Raw genomic sequence first — 27,272 nt, forward strand, 5'->3', positions numbered from 1 at the left:
TGCGGTGTCTGATGTCTCGAGTATCTGCTGCAAGCACGAGTCGGCCTGTGGTTAAGATGGGGTCGGTGGCCTACCAGACATTGTGTTCCTTCCTCCTCTCCTGCAGATCGGTGGCATTCGGTTCCTCTATGATAACCTGGTGGAATCTCTGGAGCGCTACAAAACCAGCTGTGGCTTCGGCTGTATCCTGGCACACAGCATGGGCCTGGGGAAGACCCTGCAGGTCATCTCCTTCATAGACGTCCTCCTGCGCCACACCAGCGCCCACACCGTGCTGGCCATCGTCCCCGTGAGTGACCCCACACTCCGGCCAGTCACACCCATCCACAGTGTCCTCCCTCCTCTTCTCCTTCCTCTTGTAGGCGCCCAGTCTCTCGGTTTGAGAACGAGAACCCTGGGATGAAAATACGCACTTTCTTTATACCAAAACGTAAAAACCTGGTGTTTGTAAATCGAGGAATGGGTGTACTATTAGTATTCACTGTGTTGTCTCCCAAAACCAGTTCCTTGAAGTTAGTGTTCATCATTAGTTTTACATGTTCTGGCTTTACATATATTCAGGCCACACTGGAAAAGGGAGTAGAGTCGAAGCTAACTGACTTTGAAGAGAGCGGGGAGCCTCTCTGTTGCATTTTTAACCTAGTGTTAAAACGGCGCGTTGAGAAATGCCGTGCGAGGTTATTCTGCTCCTCTCTTGGCTGCCAGGTGAACACGCTGCAGAACTGGATGGCCGAATTCAACCTGTGGCTGCCCGCCCCGGAGAGCTTGCCCCCGGACACTGACCCCAGCGAACACCTCCCCCGCACTTTCAAAGTCCACATCCTGAACGACGAGCACAAGTGCGTACCTCGTGGGCTTTTTTTTTTTATTTCCCGCCGATGGCTGCGCGAAATCGAAGTTAGACGAGAACATTTTGAGTTTTTTAGATTTTCATTCCTAAACATGGCATGATTCCGTCGCAGCCCTGCAGTTGGTTTGGAAAGAACAGCCTATTCCTTTACGGCACAGCTTGCTAATGTGTTCCTTACATTGATACTGAATGTGAAACGTTCTCACACCAGTGCTCTAGTGACGTCCGTTGGGTTTCTTTGTCCTTTGTCTGCTTGATTAAATGTAATTGAAGACGGCACCAGGTCCCACCTTTTTAGCTTCCTTAAAGACTGAAAATGTCAGTCCAGCCTCGTCTCAGACATCTTTAACTGGGACTGAAGAGATCAAGTTCCTTCAGTCCAACATCAGCCCCCTTAAGCAGGGGCATGAGTTGATCATTTTTAGACTTTGTGTCCTGCTCTGATTTCTTTCCAATTCTTTACTGCCCACAGTGTGTTTATGCTTGACTTTTAGTTTAGCCAGATAACTAATCTCCATGTATGTTTCATCAAATTGTGTTCACCATGCCTGTACATGCTCTCTGAATCTTAGCAAGGCCATGTAGCTTTATCCTGAAAAAGAGCATCTCTTAGTTCTCCTGCTCAGAACATGGGTTAGTACAGTATACTCAATTGTAAAACATGGAATGCAAAAAATAACTTGATAGCCCTTAAGGTGAGGCTGCCATCAAAAGTATCTGTTGGTATTCTGCAAGGCATGAAGTGTGTGTTACTAGAGCAAGATATCAAAATAATATTTTTTGTACTCAAGTGCCACTTCTAACTAAGTGTTCCTATTGACTTCCTCTTGAAAATGCATGAGTGATCATTTCATTAGTTTTGTCTGCTAAGTTTCTACTTAATCTTCATGCCAAACCCTTACATGAAGGTTTTCGATTGTTTCTGAAGCAAAAGGATGGCTTGCACGCATGTTAATTTGTTGCCATTTGTTTTCAGATGTGATAAGACGTGGGTAATATGGACTGAACTGAAAAATTCTCATGCTTGGCCACAGTCAAGGTTGTGAATGGGGCCTGGACTTGGCCGTGAGATGTTTGTCACTCTCCTGTGACCTCTGACCCCACACTCATGTGACCTTTGACCCTGAACCCCTATGTGACCTTTGACCTCACACTCTTCTTCTTTAGGACGACGGCCGCTCGGGCCAAGGTGATCAGCGACTGGTCCGCGGACGGCGGCGTGCTGCTGATGGGCTACGAGATGTACCGTCTCCTGTCGCTCAAAAAGAGCTTTGTGTCGGGAAGGAGGAAGAAGTCCAAGAAGCCGACCGGTCCCGTCATCATCGACCTGGACGAGGAAGACCGACAGCAGGAGCTGCTCAAAGGTCAGGCGGCCCCCTCTGCACCGCCCTCCGAGCAGATGGGCATCTAAGTGCATTTCTGTTCTGCTTTCACATTTCAGGGTGGATGATTTATTTTTACAATTCATGAGGCACCGTGAATAATTGAAACTCGGGAGTCAAGTCAGAGTGAGCGAGTTAAACTTAAGGGTTAAAGGTTACCCTTGCTTAGAACAGAGAGCAGGATCATTCTACATCTGTGACAGTGTAGATTTTACCATTGAAAGTCTGGTCGGGGTCAATCGAAAACACATTCAAAAACGTGGAGGGAAAGGTGACGGGGAGCTTGTTCTGCGTCGGGACATCCTTCCCGACGTGTGTAATGTGTGAAGACGAGAGTGGGGGGCCAGTTGACGTACTGGTCTGTGCCTCTGTGGTCCGGGCTTTTCCTGCAACCCAGCTTGTGTCGGTGCCGCCCAGGGATCGAGAAGGCGCTGTCGAGGCCCGGGCCGGACGTGGTGATCTGCGACGAGGGGCACCGCATCAAGAACTGCCACGCCAGCACCTCCCAGGCGCTGAAGAGCATCCGGTCGAGGCGGCGCGTGGTGCTCACCGGCTACCCGCTGCAGAACAACCTCATCGAGTACTGGTGCATGGTGGACTTCGTGCGGCCCGACTTCCTGGGCACCCGGCAGGAGTTCAGCAACATGTTCGAGCGCCCCATCCTGAACGGGCAGTGCATCGACAGCACGCCCCAGGACGTGCGCCTCATGCGGTACCGCAGCCACGTGCTCCACAGCCTGCTGGAGGGCTTCGTGCAGAGGTGAGCCTCCCGCCCGTGCCTGCTGGCTGCCCTGCTTGCGTGGAAAAACTCCTCTCTCTCTCTCCTCCGCATCCCGCATGCCGAAGTGTGCACAGGCCACTAAGGACCGAACAGTTGACCTGCATTCTGTCATGATCGTTCACCGGGTCACCACCCTCGCAAAATCCGCAGTGTGGAAGACCGTGTGTTCAAATATACGTCGCGCTTTACCTGAGTTTCTTGAGATCCCGGGATCAATCGGCAGCTATCTACTAAACGTGCCAGATGGGCCGAGCGGTGACCGGTCCCATGCTCTCTGATGTCCGTTGCTGCACGTCGATGTCTGATTGGCGTTGTGTGCTTGTTGTTGGCAGGCGAGGTCACGATGTGCTGAAGACCCACCTCCCTTCCAAGGAGGAGCACGTGATCTTGGTGCGCCTGTCGCCCCTCCAGCGGGCCCTCTACTCCGAGTTCATGAACCGCTTCCGGGAGGCGGGCAACAGCGGCTGGCTGGGGCTCAACCCGCTCAAGGCCTTCTGTGTCTGCTGCAAGGTCAGCGCTCTTCTCCACCCCCGAGTGTCTCACTGCTGCCTCACCCTTTGTCTCAGGACCCGGCACGACCCGGCACGACTTGACTCAGCACAACACAACATGGCACGACTCGATACAACTCGGCACGGCATGACAAGACTTGACTCAGCACAACACAGCACGGCACAACTCAATACAACTCAGCACGGCACGACAAGACTTGACTCGATACAACTCGGCACGGCACGACAAGACTTGACTCAGCACAACACAACATGGCACGACTCGATACAACTCGGCACGGCACGACAAGACTTGACTCAGCACAACACGGCACGGCACAACTCAATACAACTCGGCACGGCACGACAAGACTTGACTCAGCGCAACACAACATGGCACGACTCGATACAACTGGGCACGGCACGACAAGACTTGACTCAGCACAACACAACATTGCACGACTCGATACAACTCGGCACGGCACAACAAGTCTCGACTCGGCACAACACAACATGGCACGACTCGATACGGCTCGTTTTACACACGCTGCCGCTGACAAATTGAACGTTGCGTTAGAGATGAATGTAATAATACGTGAGGTGCGTATTTAAAACGCCCCGATGCGCCCACGCCCCTCGCAGATCTGGAACCACCCCGACGTCCTCTACGAGGCGCTGCAGAAGGAGACTCTCGCCAACGAGCAGGACCTGGACCTGGACGACATCACCACGGGCAACAGCCGCTGCCAGGCCCCGGGCGGCCTCAAGCCCAAGCTGGAGGGCAGCGCCAGGCCCGACTCCACCAACAGCAAGTATGGCCTGCCGGGGGTGGGCCTGAGCGTCCTACAGGAGAAGGCCAACCAAGTCATCACCTACGAATGGGTAAGCAGTGGGCGGCTCTCTGGGTCGCTGGGCTCCTGCACACAGCCGCTCGAGAACGTGAGTTACAAACGAGAGGAGCCCGTTGTTTGGGTTTTGAGCAGCTCATTTATCCTCGAATCTCATCCGGCTGTCTCCTGAAAGAAACCGGGGGATCGGCTTCAACGACGAGGCTGGGCAGCTCGTTCCCCCATGCTATGCTGAGCGTCACACTGCGATTCATCCCAGCGATCAAAGGGGATGAATTATAGTTCTGGTTGTTTTAGGGGGTTGTTTTTAGTTGACACGTCATCTCATTCATGAGGATCTTCACAGCAAGAGCCTGACTGCTTGTTATTGGAATGACAGTGCTTCCTCTTGTATTTCCGATCTGTTCTGAGTAGAGTCACACGGGATTGTTTTTCTTCCAGAATTGATTTTCTTGGTGGGGTTTTCTTTGCATTCACTGATGGGCACGGATTGTAATGAATCGCTGGATTAATTAAAATTCCCCCCTCTTCCAGGCAAAGGACCTCATGACCAATTACCAGACGGGTGTGCTGGAGAACTCTGCCAAGATGGTGTTGCTTTTTAACCTGATAGACGAAAGCGTGAGGAAAGGAGATAAAATCCTGGTGTTCAGGTGAGGAAGAGACCCGCGTCTCTAATGGTCTTCCACAGCAATACCTACTCCAGTCCTGGGGGGCTAACGTTTCTGTGGGTCTTCAGTCCGCTTCTGCCATTAATGACCTAATTGAGCTGATCATTAGCTTGACTCAGGGTCTTCAGCAGTTGACAGGCTGAAGGAACCCAGAGAACTTGCTCGATTCTCGCCCTTGAAGACCACAGCTGTACACCCACGATCAGCTGGAGTTAAGTAAAAACTTCCGAGACGGCTACAAGACAGATTTACATAAAATGTGACAAAAAAGACCAATCAGAGATGAACGTGGCCCACTGTTACGCTAGTATCGGGTAGGACTCGACCCAGGTGTCGGCTCTATCCTGAGGGCCCTGGACAGACTGCGATGGGGCGCTCAGTCCCTCTGTCTGGACGACGGCGGTCAGCGGTCGAGCGCTGGCCAGTCACAGTTGTCCTCCGTGGTTGTGCGTTGGCAACATGGTCCCCCAAACGTCGGGGGAAACAAGCAAGACACCCCCCTTGATGTCTTGAAAGATGGGTCACGAGGTGGTCTTGCTTGTTCTGCCGCTACAAAATCCGCTTTTCTGGATTGACGGGATCGGATGAACTCCTGCTTCATGGTCTCGGTCAGTGTGTCCCTGAACTGGAAGGCGTCCCTCGTCTTGTGATGAAGGAGATTGAAACTACAGACAGCAGCAGTGGGACTTAGTCCACCTGCACGCCTGTTTAACACATTATTAATGTTTCCACTGCTCTTCTGAATTTCTGTTCTGATTAAGAAGATGGCTTTCAAAAGTTTCAGGAAAGCCTTTGCTCAATAAGCCCTTTTTTCCCCCCCAATCCAGCCCCCCCAAAACGTTTTTTCCCCCTTTTCCCTATCTGTATTGGCTGTTGCTGGATTTTACACAGCTGAAGCCGTAGACTGGCTTTTAGATAACTGGAAATACATTTCGCATTTGGGATTCTGGGGCAGGAGAAAAAATAAATCTCGGGTTGTGAACATCTCATCCAGCGACTGTCGTCTTCCCCACAGCCAGAGTCTTTCCACGCTGTCGGTCATCGAGGAGTTTCTGGCCAAGAGGCCCATGCCAGCTGAAGGACACAGTGGGAGCTGGATACGCAATGTCCACTATTACCGTGAGTGTCCGCTGTGCTCCCACTGACCTCTCTCTTCTACGCGGTCAGTGATGTAGACCGCTGCAGGCTGGGAGTTGGCAGCTCCTATCCATTTTAATGCGTTATCGCCCTCTGCTGGTTGACTCTTAAGAACTTCTGTCTGCATTTAAAATTTCCACAAGCTGGGCAGCTCATACAACCACATGTGTTCTTTAAAGAGGCCATTGTTGGAGAAAACCCACAAATGTGAACTGAATGTGTTGTTGACCGTAGTGATATAATCAGTGAACATTGTAGGTGTTGCACGCATTGCTGCCTAGGAGCTGGGTTCTAATCTGCCGGTGTGTACCGGAGGAGTGCCTTGTGGGGTCACGGGATCTGTCTCGCTGTCCACAGGGTTAGACGGGAGCACCTCCGCGTCGGAAAGAGAGCGGCTCATTAACCAGTTCAACGACCCCAAGAACGACACCACCTGGCTGTTCTTGCTGTCCACCAGGTCAGTCGATCGATCAAGTTGATCCGTCAGTCTTATCTGCGTACGAAAGGTTTTTCAGTACCGGCGTCTCGGATGTCTGGTGCCATGGAAAGAGCAGGTTAGGATTTACAAGAATACAATACCGAGTACCATAGAAAGTAACCTTTTGTAGTCTAGTTCTGTTGCTACATCCTCTCCAGGCACATTTGCCTTTTTTCCTTAATGACTGAGCCTATAGGCAGTGCTTGTAAGCTGTGGCATGCTACTCTGCAGTTCATACCTTCGGTTTCCTGGGTATCCAGGGAGATAAGAGTCCTCAAGGGGAGACATCCGAAATAAAGAGATTGCCTAACAAGGTACAGACACCGGCCTCAGCTATTGCTAAATCCAGGTTGTGGGTTCCTGAACGCCCCGTTCCGAATCCTCATCCATCCTGCTCCCTCAGACGCTCCTGCCTTAACGGCACTCAAAATGCAAACTGGATCGTTTTCCTTCTAGTCCCACGTGTCCGGGTTTCAGCCCATCTCCTCCGTCTCCTTCCGCAGAGCGGGGTGCCTGGGCGTGAACTTGATCGGCGCAAACCGCGTGGTGGTCTTCGACGCCTCCTGGAACCCGTGTCACGACGCCCAGGCGGTGTGCCGGGTGTACCGCTATGGGCAGAGGAAGCCCTGCCACATCTACCGGCTGGTGTGCGACTTCACGCTGGAGAGGAAGATCTACGACCGGCAGATCTCCAAACAGGGCATGTCAGGTGAGGCTGGGGTTAGCGTCCCGGGTTCGACGCCGCCGTCCGATCCCTGGATTAGCCTGAGAAGTTGCACACGGCGGAGAGCGCACCGGTGTTTCCCAGCAAGCCTCGGAGACACATTGGAACAAAACTGCATTTTCACGGGACCGGTGGGTCGCGCTTCAGTTTCCTAATAAAGGACTTTGAGCGACGCGCACGTTCGGCCATCTCTGAATGATGAAATGAATGGTGTATCGCAGACATCACACGGTGCTGGTTGTAAAACTACAGGCTCACGAAGGTCTGTTTGACAGTCACGGCACATCCCCCCCTTTATTTTCTCGTTGTCTTCTCCCTCTTGGCGATGGTGCCACAGGGTACTTAAATCTCCACCCTTGTCTCTCTCGTGTGCCCTTTCCATCGCTCAGACCGCGTGGTAGACGACCTGAACCCCGTGCTCAACTTCACGCGCCGGGAGGTGGAGTCTCTGCTGCACTTCATGGAGGAGGAGCCCGACCTGTCCAGGGTGCACCTGGAGCCCAGTCACAGCATGGAGAGCGTCATCCAGCAGGCCTGCGTGCTGTACCCCCACCTCATCACCAAGGTAAGGCAGGGCCCCACCCACCCCCACCCCCCCCAGACCCCCAGCGCTCGTCTCGAAGGCTGCTCTCCTTGGCGAGAGCTCCGAAGGATTGTGGGATTGTTGGCCAGTTGTTTTCAGTGGCGCTCATTTTGATTCGACAGAAACCCCTAGGTCACGTGCCTCGCTGAGAGCCCTTACACACAAAATCTAAGCTGCTTTGGGGAAACTCGCCCGTCTTAAAGTAATAATTCTCCTGCTGGTTTTATCTCAGTTTCATATTTTATTGTCAGCATCACCATGTGGTTTTCAGATGAGACCTAAACCTAGAAAATCCCTGTGACTTTATTTTTGGAATAATCTTTTTTTTTTAAGTGGGAGATTAAAAGATTATTTGCTGCATTTTTCTACATCCCAGATTAAGTTAAATAAGAATTGGCCTGTTATACGACACCTCTTCTCTTGTGCCCAGAAGCAGCTAAAGGACAAAACCGCAGTTGCCTTGGAGAAACTCTCTCATCTGCGATTTGCTTGCTAGTGAGATCAATTAAAATGAGTTGGTAACCTCTTCTGTTGTGAAAGGGGCTCTTTCAAAGAAATTATCAGTACAGACCTCACCCTCCTTTTCAACATAAAACCGATAATGTCGGTTCCTAAGACCTGTAAATGCAGATCGGTAGAACCAGCAGGTGTGCTGACAGCATATCCCCTGTGGGTTGATGTTAAGCACTCAGAAGGGTAAAAGGGTTTGCTTTTTTTCCCCAGGACCCCTGCAAAATAAGTCCTGCTCGTTACAGGTGATTTTAGCCCGGTCTGTAGTGGGCATGCTCTGCAGAGTAAGCGAGAACGTGCCTTTCTTACTCGTGTGTGCCCTGTCCTCCCAGCAACCCTTCCAGCACGAGTCTCTGCTGATGGACCGCAAGGAGATGAAGCTCACCAAGGCGGAGAAGAAGGCAGCCAAGAAGAGCTACGAGGACGAAAAGCGTGCCTCGGTGCCCTACACACGCCCCTCCTACGCCCACTACTACCCTGCCAGCGACCAGAGCCTCACCAACATCCCTGCCTTCAGCCAGAGGAACTGGTGGGTGTCTGACTGCTGCGGCGGCCCCGTCTCCGCAGACACTTGGGCAGAACAGGTTAAGCTTGCAGGGCTCGTTCATTCTGAGGTTAGACGGCTCTTCCAGATAGGTGTGTCATGAGAGGAGGGCGAGATGGCCCAGCCACATTCGGTGTGCAGGCTGGAACGCACGTCCCCCGGGTGCACCAGTACAGACTGGGAGGAAGGATCTGCAGTGTTGATCCCAGGATGAATGCAGGCCAGCAGGGTCAGCAGGCTGGGTCTTTGAGCAGATGCTGTGAGCAGGGGTGTGTGCTGTTGTACAGGGGAACTCCAGGCTGCCCTCTGTGCGTTCATGCACATTTCATTTCTGCGAGGTGCAGGCGTCTGCAGTCCACTAGTTTGAGTAGGCCCCCCTTTTCATTCTGGTAGGCAAGGAGCCGCAGGGCAGTTCTGTGTACTTTTGAAATAGCTTTGTTACAATCTGCGACCTCATACGTCGTGTTAAGAAAAGGACATGCTTGCTAACGCAGAATGTCAAAGGACACACTTGTCGCAGATATGCATCTAAGCACTAACACACCTGTTGTCACAAAATCTACACAATCCTGAATCAGATCTTTATAGATCCGAGGCTGCAGAAGATACTATGTCTTTTGAATGTGAATAAATGAAAGCTAACTGAATTCTGCACCCTGTACATGTGCTGTTAGTAATATAACACTCGAGTGTGTATTTGAGTAACATACAGTTCAACACTGAACAACCTTGATTTGCTGGCTACACCCCCGAGACCTACTATAGATCTACAGTCCTAAAAATGAAATTTAAGTTTCCTGAAAATCACTTAAAAATAAAACTGATCTCCATCTGTGGCGGCCAAGTAACGATGATAAGTATGGATAACATGTAGTAACGATAACGCGTACAATAGGCATGAGTAAAGTGTTTTTTTAAGATCTCAGACCTAACCTTTGACCTCCCCTCCTCCCGCCCAGGCGCCCCCCTCCACGGCCAGATGAGAAGCCGGTGGCCAGCGTCCGACCCGTCCAGTCCACCCCCATTCCCATGATGCCCCGGCAGGTGCCCCTGGGCCCGGGGTCCTCGATGGCCGGTTCCAGCTCCGGACATAACTTCCCCGTCAACTACCTGCAGAGAGCCGGGGTGTTTGTGCAGAAGATCGTTACCACAACGGGTACGGCCTGGCGCTGCTGGGGCTGGCACTGGGAGAGCCGGGCAGGCGGCCTGGGCGGCCTGGCACAGCCACACCAGCCTCAAACACGTAGAGCTGTGCCGTAGCCCTTTCGCGGCAGGAGATGAGAAATCTCAGTTTTATGTACAGGACTAGAAGACCGACGTAAGAGCAGGGCTTGGTCTTTATTTTATACCCTCTCAGATAGTAATCCACTGTTTCCGTGGGCTCTGGGCTCATAGCAGGGGGAGGAGGAGCCATCTGCAATGTGCCGAGAGCTCCATAGCGGCCTACAGGAGAGTTAGCGCTCGTGTGTGGAGAACAGTGGCGCATCTGTCCTTGACACCAGTGCAGGTCTGCTCCCACTCTCTCGGAGAGCAGAAAGCCCTGTGCCACTATTCCTACGCTCACCCCTCGCGGTCATCCCAGTCACAGTGGGCTAGTGACGTGATGTGGCCCAGCCCTCAAACCCGCGATCACGGAGTTCAGCCTAGCCTGTGCTAGGGTCGAGCCACCCGACACTCGGAACAAGGTTCTGCAGATGCTGCTGCTGTTGCAGTGACCCGTTTCTTTCATGCTGCTCTCTGGGATCACGGAGTCGACATGCGTGTCAGGGTGGACATATTTTAAAAGGAGAGGTTCTGAATGACAAATGGGAGAAGTATTTTTGTGTAAAAAAAAACGCTTTGTTTTGATTTTATACGATTAGCGTTCATGTTTCAGTTTTTGTTCACCTACACTTTCCCCAGTGCCCTGCTGAAAACAACACTTGTCCTTCCTTTTTTCCCCAGATATTGTGATTCCGGGAACGAACAGCACTACGGATGTTCAGGCCCGGATCAGCGCTGGGGAGGGGATCCACGTGATCAGGGGGACGAAGGGTAAATATTGATAAAGTGGGAATCGTGCTGAGAGATACCCGGTTCCGCTTCAGGCAGCTACAGGTGCGCTGGCCAACACACACAGGCCTTGCAGCACGCCGGGTTTTCTCAAAAACAGTCTGCACATTTTTAATTTAAAGAGATTGTTTAAAAGAGTTTGTCTACGCTAAAGGTCCTTAAATGCATCCAGGATGCTCCACGCTTTTCGGGTAGCCCAGCACTGTTTCTGATGCTGATTTTTGCCTTTTTTTTGTTTATTTTGTGTGCTCCCACCCTGTAATCCCACCAGGTGTTTTAGTTACATCTGGGCACACAGCAAGGACTCCCCCTAGTGGTTGTAACCTTGCGTTGCGGAGCCATTCGATTCCACATGTGGCCACTGCAGTGCACTTCCGCCTCGGAGTGAATTGCGAAGTTTTCCCACAGCAGGTCTACCTGCGGGAGTGGCCGTTCTCTGCCTCAGGATTTGAATTTGGAACAATAATGTTCAGAGATGCATGGAAGAACCCGTAGGCCTCTGACTGGGTTTTGGCTACCGGAATTTGCTGCAGTCAAATCTCAGGAAACGGGGTGCCGGGTCGTTTGAAGTGTTTTAAGTCGGACTTACTGATCGGAAGTTGCTCATTTCTTTTTGACCTCCTCCCCTCCACAGGCACGTACATCCGGACGAGCGACGGGAGGATCTTCGCCATCCGAGCGGCTGGGAAGTCCAAACCTGGAGCGGAGGGCGCCGACGCCTCTGCAGGTGAGCCCTGCTCCCAGAAACGAGCTGGTCCGACGCCGGCAAATAATTCCAGAACCGAACCCTCGATCGCTCTTCTCCGACCGCCTCCACCGCCCCCCCCCGGAGGAGCGAGAAATTCCCGCCGAGAGTCGCTGGCGCCTCTCGCTCACCCCTCTCTCTCTCTCCCTCCCAGGATCCCAGAGGCTGCCGGCGGAGCCCTCCAGCAACGGCGGCGGCGGCGGCAGCAGTAACGGCTGCAGGTCCCCCGGCGGGGCGCGGCCCCTCACCCCGGACGGCCTGGCCCGGCCCCTGTCCCCGGACAGCCCCGAGATCCTCAGCGAGCTGCAGCAGTACGCGGCGGCGGCCGCGGCGCGGGAGGGCAGGTCGGAGCGAGCCGCCGCCCCCACCACCGCCGGCGCCACCGCCATCGCTGCGGGGGGCCAGGTGGGCCGGCAGGGGGGCGGCGCCGGCGGCGGCACGCAGGCACAGGGCATCTCGGCCCAGCAGCTGCTCGACCTCCACGGCCTGGACCCGGGGCCGAGCCTGGGCAGCCCGCCCTCGGCCGACGGCGGCGGTGGGGGGGCGGCCCTGGACCTGCGCGGCACCAAGCGCAAGATGCCCACGCCGTCCTCGGAGGACCCGCCCCACAAGCAGCCGCCCAGCAAACGGACTTCGGTGCCGCTGCCCCTGCCGGGCTACCCGTTCGCCGGCGCCTACGGCCTTCCGGCCCTGGGGCTCAACCCTGCGCTGCTCGGCCCCATGGGGCACCCCATGCTCATGGGCGCGGGGTCCCCGTACTTCCAGGCGCCCGGTCAGCTGGGAGACTCCCGGCTGATGTTCCCCATGACCCCCGACCCTTTCGGCCTGGGGAGCAGTCTGCCCAACTCTTCCTCCTCTGCTTCCTCTTCTTCCGGCACCTCCTCCTGCTCCTCCGCCGCCGCCGCCGGCCCGGCCTCCACTTCAGCCTCCCTGCCTCCCTTCCTGCTCAACCCCGCCATGGCCGGCATGCTCCCCGGCTTCGCCCTGCCCTACGGCCAGTCCCTGCTGCCCGAGCCGCGGATGTACTCCAACCCCCTGGTCCCCGGGGGGCTCTCCGGCGCCCACGGCCCCCCGGGCTCCGGCTTCCCCCCCTACTTCTCGGCCCCGGGGATGCTGGGCGCGGCGCTGAGGCCGCCCGAGCCGCACGAGCTCTCGGAGAGCGGCGCCAGCAGTTCGGACGACGACGTCATCGAGGTGACGGGGCAGTGAGGGGCCCGGGGGGGCGCGGAGCTGGGCGAGGGGAGGGGTGACGGGACCGCCGGCCCGGAGAGGCCGCCCATCCTCGTGCGGGAGGCGAGCAGTGCCTTCCCCCCCCCCCTCTCCTCCCTGCCGCTCCTCTCTTCGCTGCGCGGAAACCCCCCCCCCCCTCCCCGGCAGCGGGTGACCTCAACAGCGCCGGGAGCTGAAGACGGGACGAAGCAACAAATCCTCATGCTGAATATCTTAAGAAATATTTTTTAAAAAAAGAGGAGCGGGAGCACAGAGAGAAGATCTTTCGAGCTGCGGCCTTGCGAAATCTGCCGTGGGGCTGCATCTGGAAGCCCCACGCTGGTCCAGTACAAACAGTAGCCCCTGTTGGGCGTGGGCCTGCAGAGACTCATCCCCCCCTCTGGGGGGCGCCGTCTGTCAGGAGGAGGCTCCTCACTGACCCAGGCGTTCGTCTTACTTCTTGAGCTGTTTGCGTTTCTCCAGCAGGTGACCAAGATCTGGGTTAGTTAGTGTATTAGGTAGACTTAGTAGTAGCATCACCTGCAGGAAAGGGAAAAAAAAAAAGAATTGTGACCTTATTGTTATTATCGTTATTGCTATTATTGTTTTATCTAAGGAGGTCATAATCATAAGGGTGTGTCCAAAAGGGTGGAAAGTTACACTTCCTTTCGAGTGCAGACAGGGCAGGGAGTTCTAGCTGGAGGAAGAGATGGGAGAGAGGAGGAAAAAACAGGAAGAGAAACTGCTGGAAAACCATTCAAATAGGGAAGGAGAAGGGGACACGGGCTGTGTGTGCTCCTGGTTCGTTTTGGAAGGGAAGAATTCAGAAAAAAAAAAGTCAAAGAATGTATTTTCATTTCAGCCTTTAATGACGAGCCTAGGGCAGGGTAGGGCAGGGATCCGGGCGCGGGATTTTTTCTTTTTTTTCCCCTGTGCGGGAAAATCGCCCGGAAGCGGTGTGGTCCTCCATCAGGAGTCCGGCAGACGAGAAACATCGCGATGAATGTCGGCACCGGGAGAGAGACTAATGCCCTAGAGTTCGAAGCATTGATGCCCATTGTCTTACAAAAACAAAAACAATGCTGAGCACTGCAGGGCGCAGTGCAGAAACTAAGTGTCCCTTTTGAGTTGACCGTGGTGTTGGCAGATTCATGTTCCGATTCGTGCATTGAGGGTGGTCGTTCTTTGGTGTATGGCACGGGTTCTTATGATCCTTAAGAAGGCTGAAGATCCCGTCTGTTGTTTTTTTCCCTGGTGTGATCTTCAGGACTTGGTAGATCAAGGTTCATTTTCTTGTCTTTTTTTTTTTACCAAGTACTGTGTCGGTAATCCCGTGCCAAATTCTTCACAAGTCACCTACAGGCCCTTTCAGCCATCACAGCTGTTTAGAGACTTGACAGATCCCACATGGAGAGGCATGAAGAACAGTTGTTGGTCCCCATGTCTGTTTTCTTCTTTTTTTTTTTTTTCCGGGGCTGGATGAGTGAAGGGTGGGAGGAAAAGGGATATCAAAACAAAACTGAACGAACAAAACTGAAACATATTGTGTTTTTATCTGGGCGGGTTTGAATTACTTGAATGGAAACCATTGTAGGTTTGTAGTGACCCCTTCCGCCTGACACCAAATACAGAAGAGAAGGTTTCTGCTGCTCTATCTCTTGTTTGTGTTTTTGTTGGGAGTGTGGAAGGGTAGATTTTTTTTTTTTTGCACAAACTGCGGTTTCCTGGTCGTAAAGAGCAAAGACACCCCCCAGAAACCCGAGCCTGATCTGTTAGCAGAGTTTTCTGTTGGGAAAGTTGCTGCACAGGGGCTCCATAATCCCTTCCTAACTGCTGCTGAAGACGTCGTTATCGCCTGCGTGACGCTTCATATTGACATGCAAACAATGTGACCCGAACGCGGGAGGTCAGGACAACTGTTTTAGCATCGTTTGTAGAACTTTCGTGTGACGCAACGCTAGAACAAATGTCCAGTCCTCTTATGCACAGGTGATGTAAAGCATCGTACGGGTGATAACATCTTCTGCAGCGGCTGTAAGGGGGTTGTGAACCCTTTAGGCAGCAACATTCTAATAAAAGTGTTGCCGAATATTTATTCATCCTGTCCGTTCTTCCAAACCTCGCCAGTGTTCCCCAGGGGTCCTGCGAAGTTCCAGGTTTCACAGCGGGTGTTGGCTTTGATAGATCACAGCTCGGGCTGCAAGACACCAAGAGCTTAGTGTCTCCTTGCTCTGCGCCGGTGCAGAACAGCCTGCCATTCCTTTCAAGACAGACTTCTCCAACATCCCTTTAACTAGCTAACTGGGGACGGATTGCTTGCAGTAAAAAAGCAGTGTTTTATTTTCCTTGTAGTTTTCGAAATGGAGGCAGTGATAATGTATTACAAAAATCTATTTTTTTTTCTTTTGTACCATGCTTAAGGTGTTAGTTTACCTGTTTCAATGTACGAATTTTCCACACTAATTTATTTATAATGGTGGATATTTATTCATTTAATTTTTTTATTATTTTTCTAATGTTTTATTGTTATTATTAAGGCTGTTGTTGTTGTCTTTTTCGAGGAGGCCACAGCACAGCTTTTATTTCAAGACGAGAGAGAGAGAGCACCATCTGACCAAAGTGTTTGTGAATCAGGACCAACGTGCAGGCTAGATAAGGAAAAGTTAGAGGACTCGTTTCCCCACTTTTATTCTGAGTTTGTAGCTTCAGACTTCATCTTGGCCAAGGTTCCTTTAAAAGAAAAAAACAGTATGTTGCTTCCGATGTTGCTCAGTAGTCCTTTGATCCATTGCTGTGATAATGAGAGATTTTTTTTTTGTTCTTCCCATCTGGTTTTGAGGTTGCTTTGTGGACGTTCGGTCATGTCTGTAGCCAAGAGCCTCTTTTAACTCCTTCAGGCTCAGCCAGGTCTGCATATACACCACCAGGAAACGCAAACCGAGGTCGACGACCAGCAGCCCTGTAGAGAAATGTGCATGAGCACATTACAGCACAAATAATAGTGTAATTTGACGGCTTTGCAAGATCAAATGCATTGTGAAATGTTTAACCTGATGACAATGGCACAGCTGTCTAGAGTCCAGAGGGATTTTATATGAGATTTGGGTCATCATGAGCAAATAATGAGAATTCCCAAAAATGGGGAAAATGTTCTGCCCAAACTTCAGAGGTACAATGACATTTTGAGGGGGGGGGTTACCACTGACACCAGACTTTTCATACAGTATACACTTAATTTCAGTGTAACAACTTGAAACCTAATGCTTTAAAAATCAACCCGAATTCAACTCTGTGCACCGCTGGGTTCATTTGTGGAGGAAAATTAAAACAGTTTGCTGATGTTTTATAGCAGCCAGCAGTAATGGGGGGGGGAAAAGTTAGCGACCTATAATAAAATCATATTTATGCATTTTAGTTGAATTCATGTTTGAAATAGAAATTTAAAACATTTGGACTCTATAAAGTCTTTTTTTCCTTATTATTCCTGGAAAGGATTGAAGCTGAATTACTCTGAACTATATCCAAAGTAAAAAAAAAACAACCATGAATTAAATTATTTAAAAAAAAACCGAATCTGACAGATTAATTGCCATTGGATGTTCTTACATTTCTCCAGCATATTAGTCCTCGCTGTTTCCTCTGCACTCTACATCCTGAAGATCCGTGCAGAGACTGATAGCGCATGTGTCCCCATGTGGAATTGGTTTGATAACTTGTCGTACTGAAACAACGTTAGACCAACCAAAGGTTCCACAACTGTGTGGCCTTAATTACAAACACATGCAGTCGCTAAATCCAACCTCTGCTTTCTTTTTGTGTTGCAGAGAATAGAAAAGCGAACTTGTCTCAATTTTAAAGTGTCTTTCCCACTGTACTGTGACCAAGTTGTCAAATGTGGATTTATTAACAATACAAAACGTGACCGTTGCCTCGGGTGGTATCTGGTGGATTCTCACTTAATTAACAGACATACATGTTTGGCTGTGAAGCATTTTAAAACTGCAGACTGAAACTAGAAATGCCCAGAAGGAAAATTAAGTATTAACAAAATCATCCTGGTTTAGTTAGAACTTTATTCATTGCAAGGGAAAAAAGGACAAGGACTTGGAAACAACTTTGAAAACTTATTTTAAAGTTTTAGAAGCATTTTTTTTTCTTTTAATACAGTTGGCTGATGCTGTAAAGACAATTTTCTTTTGTTTTTATCCACATCATCTATCAAATGATTATTACTTCTAGAAGCCTTAGATTATCATTAGCTATGCAAGAGTTCTGTTCGATTATTTTTCAAAGGATAAAAAGTGCTTTTTTTTGTAACTTATCATTATTACTACTACACTGAAATAAAAAAATAAAAAAAACTGAGAATGGACTGAACATCTATCTGTACAAAGACGTCTGTCCAATGTCTGTTTGCCAACCGTGTGCAGCCTTTCCCTGTCAAATATGTGGAAGATGGCTGTCCTCTTCCTCTGGTTCCGACTTGTACTGGTGTGCGTTTCTGTGTGTTCTGTGTTGTGAACTATTGACGACAGCAAGGAAGGTGTGCAGTGTCTTGGCCCCGTTTTCAGAAGCCAGTGAAATTTAGTTCACTGCTGCTTCTTCCGGGAGAATGTTTAAACAGAGGGGAGGGGTGGGAGAAGGAGTCTCTCAGCTTGAATGCACGGAAAGGGTTGTGTTGCGGTCCTCAGTGCTTCCTGCAGGAAATGAATTCCTTCAAGGGAAGGTCCTTCTTGCTTTTAGCAGGGATCGGCACCTCGATTTCTAAGCCAAGTGATCTCGATCTGGTAGACCGTTTTCTGAAGCTCCTCCGGGCTACATTTCTGGTGGAAGAGGTTTAATTGCTCCACCTCCTGTCTCTTCACCCTGAACCCCCTTCAACAGGTGGGGCGTAGACGTAGACCCTTGGAAGCTTGCGCCCCATTTCCCTTTTTAAACTATAATCCAACACCCAGAAATGTGTACCGGTTTTGAAGCAAGTCTTCCCAGTTTGTGGTTTTCTCTCTGCTGCCCTAGAAGTAACCCCAAACTTGATAGAAATGTCATGTCAGGCTTCCTGGTCTATACTGGTAAATACCCAGGTTACCTGTAGAGGGAACTAAGGTCCCTGCACACCTCTCTGGGGTTTGACAGAATTGCAAAATGTCTTTTCTGTATTCCATTTCCATATGCAGTAGGTAAGTACACTGGTGAGACGTGCAATGTGTCTGGCCTATGGTAAGCATGCCGAAAAGGTCATGTGATGCATCTGATTGAGCGCATACAGGCTACAACTGTGTTACATGCCTGGAGATGAATTCAGTGACCTCCTTTCTGGGCCTCGCATTGCATTTTGGGCATGCCTTTTTGTTTCTCGTTGTTTGTTTTCGTGTTGTTGCTTTTTTTAAAAAAGTAAACAATGTCATTGGCATTTCATTTTTATCCGTTTCGGTTCAATGTGGTAGCGCTGCTGTTGAAAAGCTTTCTTTTTTTTTTTTTACATTAAAAAGTTCCAATGTTGTGTTTCTTGTTGACTTTATTTTTGGGGGGGCGGGTACCTCCACGGAGAAGCACGGTGTCCACTCCAGACCTGTTGCGCGGGGCAGTCCACTGCCTCGCTGGAGATCGGCGTTTCTCACACTAGTTCTTCCACGCGTGAAGTACAACCACAGCCAATTAACCACTTTACAAAGTTACACACTGGGGAAAAAAAAGCATTAGAACATTCCACAATATTTACATATAATCTTTGACATTAATTAACAGACACGTACACTGCTGCCTTTGTAAACATCTTTAGAATTGTAATTGTAGTAGTACCGAGAACTACGAATTACAATTATAATTCTATAAATTGGCTTCATCACTCTGCTCTCCTCCCCACTGGTAGCTGGTGTGTGGGGAGCGTTCTGGCGCACTATGGCTGCCGTCGCATCATCCAGGTGGGGCTGCACATTGGTGGTGGTGGAGGGGAGACCCCATTACCTGTAAAGCGCTTTGAGTGGAGTGTCCAGAAAAGTGCTATATAAGTGTAAGCAATTATTATTATTATTATTATTATTATTACCACTTTGCTGTTTTCCGTGTAGACGCTCATCACGCATGTATTTAAAACCACTTAAACTGTCTCATGGCCATGCTAATACACACGAACCTTTCCACGATTTCGTGGGTATCTCTTGGTGCAGAGGGCGGGACGAGTGTTTTACCTTTTTTTTTTAACTCTGCAAACCACCCCCAAGCTACTACGACCCGATACCTGTTACGCAAATGACGCAGCGACCTGTCACGGTTCAGAAGAGCCTTACCGTGCTCACAGAGGTGATTTTGATGGACATTGCAGTTGTCTTACGCAGCGTGATGGCGCCTACCTGTAAACCATTGGAAACAACGTTTGTTTTTTTTCCGGATCTCCACTGAAACATTATCTGGACTCTGCTAAGAATGTCCAAGGCCTATGCACGCAAACCGTGAAACTGGGAGTCCTACGCGGTCGGCTCTCAGCGGGTTGGCATCTCCGTGTGCAGTATGCGGGTCGTGTTTGCAATCACACGCAATCTGTGCTGGGCATGCCCATAGTTAGCGTGGTAATGGGAGAGTCTTGAAGGGCTCTGGTTAAGATCTGTGTCTCTGCGCGCTAAACAGTAACACGTTAGGATAAATGGAAACACATGTGCAGACGCTGGGTCCTGCCCCGTGGCTGAAGGCGAGCCTTTGAACCAGCTGGTCTACCGTGTAGAGACCCTCAGAGGTGAGGTACGGCTTTTCCTGACGCGCCATTCCATCCGCGCTGTGCACTCCTGTGCTCGGGGGGAGAGGGGATGTTTATTAGCAACAATCTGGAGATGTTAATTATTCATCGTCCCCGAGGTTGGGAAGTTTTGTAGCAACGTTCAGGTGTTTTGCAGGGAGCAGATGGTGAGAGCTGTCCGTGAGAGGGGGGAGTCTTCCGCATGAACAACAGCGCGCTATTTAGGATTTATTTATGGGGTGGAGGGGTCTGGCGCCCCGCCTAGGGTGTACCCCACCTTGCGCTGTTGCTTGGGGAGATGGGCTCTCCCGCGACCCTGACTTGGATGCTGAGGTGAGAAAAGGGGGTTTTGTTTGGGTGGTGTGGAGGAACTGTTTAGTATTCAAGTTGGAGCGAGATACCGTTCCGCGTCTGGACTCGGGTCTGTGCTAGTCGATCTCCACATCATGACGACCTTCTCGGAGACACGACACGTCTAAGTAGGTTTCCCAAGGGCTACATTACATAACGTGAAAGGACTTGTATCCCAGCGGGACCGGGTTAACGCGAGTTCCTGAGCACAACGAATTTCATTGAGTGCAGCTGTCCAGCTGTGCCACACATGTGCGTGCCGATGCCTGGCCGCTCAGCCCACAGCTGCTGACACAGTTTTGCCAGAAGTATTGGGGACGGATCAGTGATTACTCCTGGCCTGAGCTGCTCTTGCTTTTAACATTTTTCAGCGCGTCTGTCTGAATTGGCGTACAGTAAGAGCCAGGCCTGCCGTTGCCTGCACTGACGCTCCAGAGGCATCGGAGGCCCAGCACTTTGAAGAAGAGGTCTGGTCTGCTGCTGCCTTACAGTCCTCAGAAATAAACTTACCACGCGCTGAGCCTTATCCATTGCTTTGGACAGGGTAAATCACTCTAAGGGAGCATTTCATTCGAGTTTACACTAACGTTTTTTGCAGAGCCATCTACAGTATGAGTATAATTTACAAGCACGTAATGAAAACTCACCCACATTACCAGTAAGTTGTACGCTTTTAAACTAGTATTTACGAATTAAGATGTCCGATTTGCAAACTAGGGCAGATGTGCGACGTCATGTCTGAGCAGCAGTGGGATTATTTTTTGTTTACCGAGTGCCAAAAAAAAAAACCCCATCATACTGCTAAATAGCCTTTGTTTGTACAGGTGGGAAATTTGACGAGGAGACCTCGCCAGAAGATGAGAGGAGAGTCGACCGATCTGAGATCAGACATCGGAAAAGAACCAGCCCCCCCGTGCGGGAATCATGCCAGAGGATGTCTTTTAGGGTGGCCCAAATTTCGGGAGGTGGGGCCTGAGCAGAACTTCAGGTGGCCTCAGAAAGTGGGGCAGTGAGCAGGAATGGACGGTCTTGAGCAAGCTGGCCCGCAGTTGTTCCCCATTCGGAATGAAAGGGAATGCTGAATAGCCCGGGTTTTGAAAAAAAAGCATTAAACTGATTAGGGGCTTATTAAGAGGGATAGTCATGCAGATAATCCTTTGTCGATCAATGGGGTTGTGTTCCACGTCAGTAGCTGTAACCTAGATAAACCCTGTCAGAGTGAAGCCCAAAGGCTGGATTGCTTAGAAATTTGGCGGAACAAGTCGTTTACACATCATTTCCACAAGAGGGCAGTCTTCCGCCACTGAACTGCTGTTGACTAGAAAGACACGCTACTGTACTTACTACAGATATTAATGGCATGTTACCTGTTCGACTAAGAATTTTAAGATTCTCCCAAATTTGAGGTTTGCGAATGCACTAATGAGCCTTATCTGTTATTGTATTATCATGTTTTCATAATAGCACCACAGAGCTCCCTGGGATTTTCAAGCACCCCAGAGTCCGGACATTGGTTTTTCCCAGTCCTGTGAACGACAGCACCTTTTTACAGTATAGTGTCCCCGTCCCTATACTGGGGCATTAGGATCCACACAGACCACAGGGTGAGCGCCCCCTACTGGCCCCACTGACACCTCTTCCTGCAGCAGCCTCAGCTTTCCCAGGGGGCTCCCCTCCAGGTACTGGCCAGGCCCACACCTGCTGAGCTCCAGTGGGGCTACCAGCTGTGAGCTGGGGGGTGATACAGCTACTGGCGACAAGAAGGAACTCTCACTGTGGCACGAGACTGAACATTAAAACAAAGCAGGGCTTTACCGGATAAGAAGTGAAGCAACTTCTCAATTGAATCCTAATTAAGAGGGTGGAATGAAAGCCAGAGGGTGTGTGGGTAACCTGTGTTCAGTGCAACCATAGTTTATTCCAAAACCCAAGTGCTCCACACACTACAGAAGGATTAACACCACTTTTTGCATCACACGCATCTTATTAATGATTCATTTAAGGTTGGATGATGCAATGATAAAGCATAGCTGGGTTTCTTCCCATCTTTTAGACCTTCAGGAAGACAAAATCATATATTTCAGGTACACATAGATTATTAATCACATATTGACTCCCAGATAAATATAGAATTGGTTAAAACTGATCAGCGTTAAAAACAAATCACAATTGTCATTTAGAACATTAAAAACATATCCCCAAGAAAGAGGATGAGGCAAAAATGAGTTTTTTTTACTTGGCAGATTCTCCATGTTTGAAATACAGTACTGGACGGCCCCGTGCAGCAGGAACTTCCCGGCCGATTTCAAACGACTGCGGTACAACTTTTCAGTTTTCCCCAGAAAGTGCCCTTTACCCTTCATATCACCGAGAGATGGACGGTTCAAGTGAAAACACGGCCATGAGATCCAGGACTGCAGGGATTTTGTGCTTGGCACGTACAGGGGTTGTGCAGTTCGGCCAACCTGCCCCGGCACCACGCAGAGTTGGGCAGCCCGTCCAAACATCCCAACGCATCGCCTGCCAGCTGAGGTGGCACATGATCTATAAAGTCTGTAGCAAAGTCTCACGCTCTCCGCCGCGGCCCGATGAGCGCGTTCATGAAGTGCAGTTCCGCCGGGTCTGGGGTGGGTTCCGGCTTCAAGCGGCAGGTCCAAATCGGAGACCCCCTGAGGCCCCCGACTTGGCCCCCGTGTCCCTGGCCCGGCGGCTACACTGGCTTCTTACAGCGCCGTCCCCCCCAGCCCTGGTAGCACCGGCACACGAACCCGGCCTCCATCTGCTCCGCGTCCCGCCGGCCCGGCCTCCCGCGCACGCTGTAGAGCCGCCCGCGCGGGCCCGGCTCCGACGCCACCGTCCAGCTGGAGGGGTCCAGGTGCAGGGAGGCCCCGGGGGGGCCGCTGTCCCTGCGCTGGCAGCGCCCCCGGCCCGAGCACAGGAGCCGGCTGCACAGGGTGACGGCGGCCGTCACGTTGACCAGGTAGCCCCCCAGGGTGGCGTCCACGTACCTCTTCATCTCCTCGCACACCGCCTGGGGACAAGGCAGAGGGGGTGGGGAGACGGAGACGCGTCAGTACCGCGCCCCTGCCTCTCCACCCCCCCCCAGTGGCACAATCGAGGCCCGAAAGCCCAGCAGGCCGGGGGAGCTCGTCTGCTTGGTTTCTCGAGGCCGCGCGGCCCTCTGCGTTCAAACAGGAAGTCGGCGCGACACGTCGCCACCCTCCCCCCCCCCTTAACTTGCACCTTGAGAGGTGTCAAACAGACATCGCCGAGAGCCAGCAGGCCCGGCAACGTGGTGTGTGTGCTGGGGTTAGTTTGCAAGCAGGCACAGCTGGGCCTCAGCACAGGCTGTCTGGAAGCCTGCCCTTGTCCTTGGAGAAGCCACACTGGCTGCCACACCACACATCCGGGCAGCTCAGGCTGTGCTGTTCAGAAGTCCCAGCAACAGCACATGCTGTGTTCACTGCTGCTCAGTACAGCACTGCTTGGAGGAGAACAGGGCATCACTCCAGCTGTGACCTGAACTCAATATCAGTACCTGTGCAGACAGGAAAACTTTTTTACTTTGCTTACCCCGTTTCATCTTAGGACAGCACAATGGTGTAGTGGCCAGCATTACTGCCTTTCAGTGCTGGGGCCCTGGCTTCAAGCCCAGACCTGGGGTGCTGTCTGTGTGGAGTTTGCAGGGTCTATCCATGATCGTGTGGGTCTCCTCCCCCCAGTCCAAACACATGTTGGTGGGTTAATTGGCTTCTGGGAAAACTGGCCCTGGTGTGAGTGTCTGTGTGTGTCCTGCAATGGACAGGCGCTCTGTCCAGGGTGTTCCCTGCCTTGCGCCCACTGGTTGCCAGGATACATACCAGCTCCCCCACAGCCCATGTTAAAACAATAGCTGACATACTAATGTGATGCACCTAAATTCCCAGCCAGCTGTGCGCCATCACCTGGGGGAAGCAGGCTCGAACCCGCAACCACAGAGCTCAGTCAGCAGCTACACTGGAGGAGGCCAGCGGGAGGCGCCTCTGGGAGAACACGTACCTGAGATTTTGCGTAAGTCGCGTCCCCCCAAAGCACCACTCCTGCCGCCCCCAGGGCGGCGCTCTCCCCAATGGTGTGGGCCAGGTCCTCCTGCCCAACACAAAGCGGAACAAGGATATAGGTCAGCTCCCTTTCCCTAAAAAGAACCCAACACCTGCAGCCCATCCCTGGTTTATGCAGAACCACCATTTCTGCTTTAGCTAAATGGAGTTTGTAACAGAAGGGAGGGAGTTCTGACCCTGATCTCAAACAGGGACGCCCGCCTATGCGTCTCCTGCCCAGGACTTCCCTTCTTGTGCCTCTTTCGTATCCACCACATCTGCACCCTTGCATTTCTCTGCAATCCCCCTCTCTCGCCTTCAGTAGAACCTAACCGAGCTCCTGGAGGGCTCTCATCTTCTCAGAACTCCCACTTCTCAAAACCTTTGCCACCACTGGCCAGGCTGCATGCAAGTGATCGCATTACCTCTGTCCTGGAGTCCCTGCACTGGCTTCCCATCAGGTTTCACGTCGACTTCAAAATCCTCATGCTGACCTATAAGGCTCTACACAGCTTTGGCACCTCAGTACCAGTCTGATTTGTTATCTTCCTCCTCCCCGCCTCACGGCCTTCGTTCGTCTGACTCTGGTCTCCTGCCCTGTCCACCAGGCTCTTTGGCATTCTGTGTGTGGCGGGGCCTTTTGGCCTCAGCCGTGTTCCCCAAGACTCCCATATCAGCAAGGGGGGAACGCGGGACCTGTGGGAGGGGCCCCTTCAGACACGCCCACCCGTCATGTGACACCCTGCAGGCACCACGGCACCCCGCAAGGGAGAAGGCGGGCGAGCCTCTGTTCTGCAGGGGTGGCAGGTACACCCTGGCCGGCGAGTGCCCCCCCTACCCCAGCAGCGCCCCCCCCCGCTGTCCGAGAGCCGCTGCTCGGAGTCAGACAGCGCCACCGGCCCTCGCGGGCTCCCAGGACCAGCGTGAGCACCAGTACCTGCGAAAGGAACTCCATGGAGTAGGTGTAGGCGATGCGGGCGTAGGGCAGCACGGGGGGGGCGACCCGCCCAACCTGCCCTGCCGCCCTCATGGCCTCCAGGACGCGGTGGTGGGTGAAGCGGAGGATGGCGTCCCCCCTACCGCGCAGCGCCAAGTCCAGGTAGATGTCCGGGAAGAGAGCTGAGCTGGCGTTCCAGAGCCAGGCCAGCTGGTCGTTCCTGCGCATCTCCAGCGGCGGGCACTCGCCGCTGTAGTTGGCCGTGGAGTTCTTGTACTGGTAGTTGTAGCAGGCGGGGAAGCCGTAGAAGCCCCACAGGCCCCCCGGCCTCATGGCGCGGCCCAGCCTCAGGGTGCCCTCCATGAAGGCCCGGCCGGCCCCCTGGAAGGCCCTCTGGGCCTCGCTCTCCACCCGGCTGGGCGGCCAGTCGGGGTGCCCCCGCCTCGCCAGCGCCCGGGAGGCCTCCCAGTACACCTGCTTCGTGTCCCAGTTGCGCGCCCAGAGCGGCCGCCAGCTCTCCCAGTCCACCACGGCCAGGCCCCTGAAGCCGCGGCGCGGGATGTCCGCCGCGATGTCGGCGCCGGCGGCCCCCAGGTGAGCCGGCAGGCTGGCGTTCTGGGGGACCCCCCCGTTGACCGCCTCCCCCCGGGTGGTGTAGTGGGGGTAGCGGCCCAGCTTGCCCTCGTAGAAGATGGTGATGTTGTCGCCCATGAAGCTCTGGTTCTGGTTCAGCACGATGTTGAAGAGGCTGAGGTCCAGGTCCACCCCGTACTTGCTCATGCAGGGCTCGGTCGGCGCGTTCCACACCGTCAGGAAGGGCACGTCGGGCACCAGGGGCACGGGCGTCTGACGGGGGCCCAGGGCGCCCCCTAGCGCCCAGAGGCTGAGGAGCGCCAAGGCGGACAGCATTGCTGCCGTGAGCGTGTGGTTCACAGGGGCAGCCTCTCAGAAACACATCACAGCGCCAGCGTGAGCCAGACTGAAGTACGGCTGGCGCCTATACAAGACACGCTCTCGCCTTCCCTGAAGAAAAAGCACAAGATGCACCACAAGGAGAAATTAAAAAACATACTGGGTGAATTACCTATCTTAATAAGCCAGGCTTTTTTTTTCCCCTCCCAATATCATACAAACTGCTTTAAAAGACAACAATTCTGTTGAGGGCTAATCACGGCACGCAGCTCAACACGTTTCACAGGAGAGAACTGCAGAGAATTTTTGCGAAATATGAAAGGCATCCGGGGATTGAGATTTCGGATGACTTCTCAAGAGCTTCCTAAAATACCAGAATTTCGCCACAAGAACAATGACTCATCTGTCACAATGCAAGGCTCAAGTGTGCAGGATGGAAGAACAGCTTTTTTTTTTTGCTCACAACTGACTCGCAATCTAATAATTTAGTGCGTTATTTAAACACACGTTTGTGTATAACATCTGGACGCAGGCGTGTTTTATCTTGCACAGAGATGCAGCTTCAAGCAAATAACACGAGTAAATCGTTTATGCAGTTTCCGACTGGTAACGAAACGAACTATTTAGAGTTTATGGCCATTACGGTATTTTCTCATCTGTACGATACACCATCATCAGTCATATGCGGCCACAAATACTTCGACCCTCCAGACTTACACAGTTATAGATCTGGAACATTACCCCCATAATTTCCGTTTCGGATTGTCTGGTTTCCTGCAGGGCAAACCGCGCAAGCTGAACGTTTATTATAAAGCCTTTTGAAAGGAATGCGAGTGAGGAAGATTTAAAGGGGGAGATTCATCACCATCCCTATCCCGATCTGTTTTGCTCATCATGGTCGTTTTCCCGTGGCCTCCCTCGATAGAGAGAGAGAGGGAGAGAGGGAGGAAAAACAAAACACAAACGCAGAACGTACCGCAACGCCTGTTTTTAACCCTCCAAGCCTGACAACGACTAACGCAGCTTCCTAGACATCCAGACGCCAACACTCACCTTGGAGAAAGCACCCTGGCACGGGCAACGCGTTTAGCTACGGGCAGGTCTTCTGTAGTGCCTACAAGCGAGCAGAGCAGAGCAGAGCTCAGGCTGACCAGCTTCACGCCTGTCTTATGACTGGCGCCCTCTCGCCTTGCCCAAGGAGCTTGTAATAATCATCTCCCCAAACTGGCGAGGAACTCGGTTTCCCACACTAACCAAT

At 52.1% G+C, this 27,272-nt stretch overlaps 2 protein-coding genes across 2 annotated transcripts in view; one reads left to right on the plus strand and one right to left on the minus strand.

The window, feature by feature from the left end:
* rad54l2 (RAD54 like 2) overlaps nt 1-16,547 on the plus strand; it is a 58,640-nt gene extending 42,093 nt beyond the window's left edge. Inside the window, exons 8-23 of the mRNA XM_069189522.1 lie at nt 107-289; nt 706-839; nt 2,018-2,214; nt 2,650-2,992; nt 3,346-3,523; nt 4,147-4,386; nt 4,887-5,005; nt 6,039-6,142; nt 6,518-6,617; nt 7,142-7,347; nt 7,752-7,927; nt 8,788-8,984; nt 9,959-10,155; nt 10,944-11,033; nt 11,686-11,778; nt 11,951-16,547. Of these exons, the coding sequence (XP_069045623.1) occupies nt 107-289; nt 706-839; nt 2,018-2,214; nt 2,650-2,992; nt 3,346-3,523; nt 4,147-4,386; nt 4,887-5,005; nt 6,039-6,142; nt 6,518-6,617; nt 7,142-7,347; nt 7,752-7,927; nt 8,788-8,984; nt 9,959-10,155; nt 10,944-11,033; nt 11,686-11,778; nt 11,951-13,005 (3,612 nt within the window). The 3' untranslated portion in view covers nt 13,006-16,547. The remainder of the gene's footprint in view (nt 1-106; nt 290-705; nt 840-2,017; nt 2,215-2,649; nt 2,993-3,345; nt 3,524-4,146; nt 4,387-4,886; nt 5,006-6,038; nt 6,143-6,517; nt 6,618-7,141; nt 7,348-7,751; nt 7,928-8,787; nt 8,985-9,958; nt 10,156-10,943; nt 11,034-11,685; nt 11,779-11,950) is intronic.
* A 5,437-nt stretch (nt 16,548-21,984) lies between these two features.
* On the minus strand, nt 21,985-27,221 carry hyal1 (hyaluronidase 1). The gene is made up of 4 exons (XM_006631134.3): nt 27,068-27,221; nt 25,103-26,125; nt 24,125-24,214; nt 21,985-23,117 (listed from the first exon to the last, which is right to left on the minus strand). The coding sequence occupies exons 2-4, from the start codon at nt 26,009-26,011 to the stop codon at nt 22,797-22,799; spliced, it is 1,320 nt and encodes a 439-aa protein (XP_006631197.2). The 5' UTR covers nt 26,012-26,125; nt 27,068-27,221; the 3' UTR covers nt 21,985-22,796.
* Nucleotides 27,222-27,272: the final 51 nt, after the last annotated feature.

This window comes from Lepisosteus oculatus, chromosome 4 (genome assembly GCF_040954835.1).
Source record: "Lepisosteus oculatus isolate fLepOcu1 chromosome 4, fLepOcu1.hap2, whole genome shotgun sequence".
NCBI classification, from domain to species: Eukaryota; Metazoa; Chordata; class Actinopteri; order Semionotiformes; family Lepisosteidae; genus Lepisosteus; species Lepisosteus oculatus.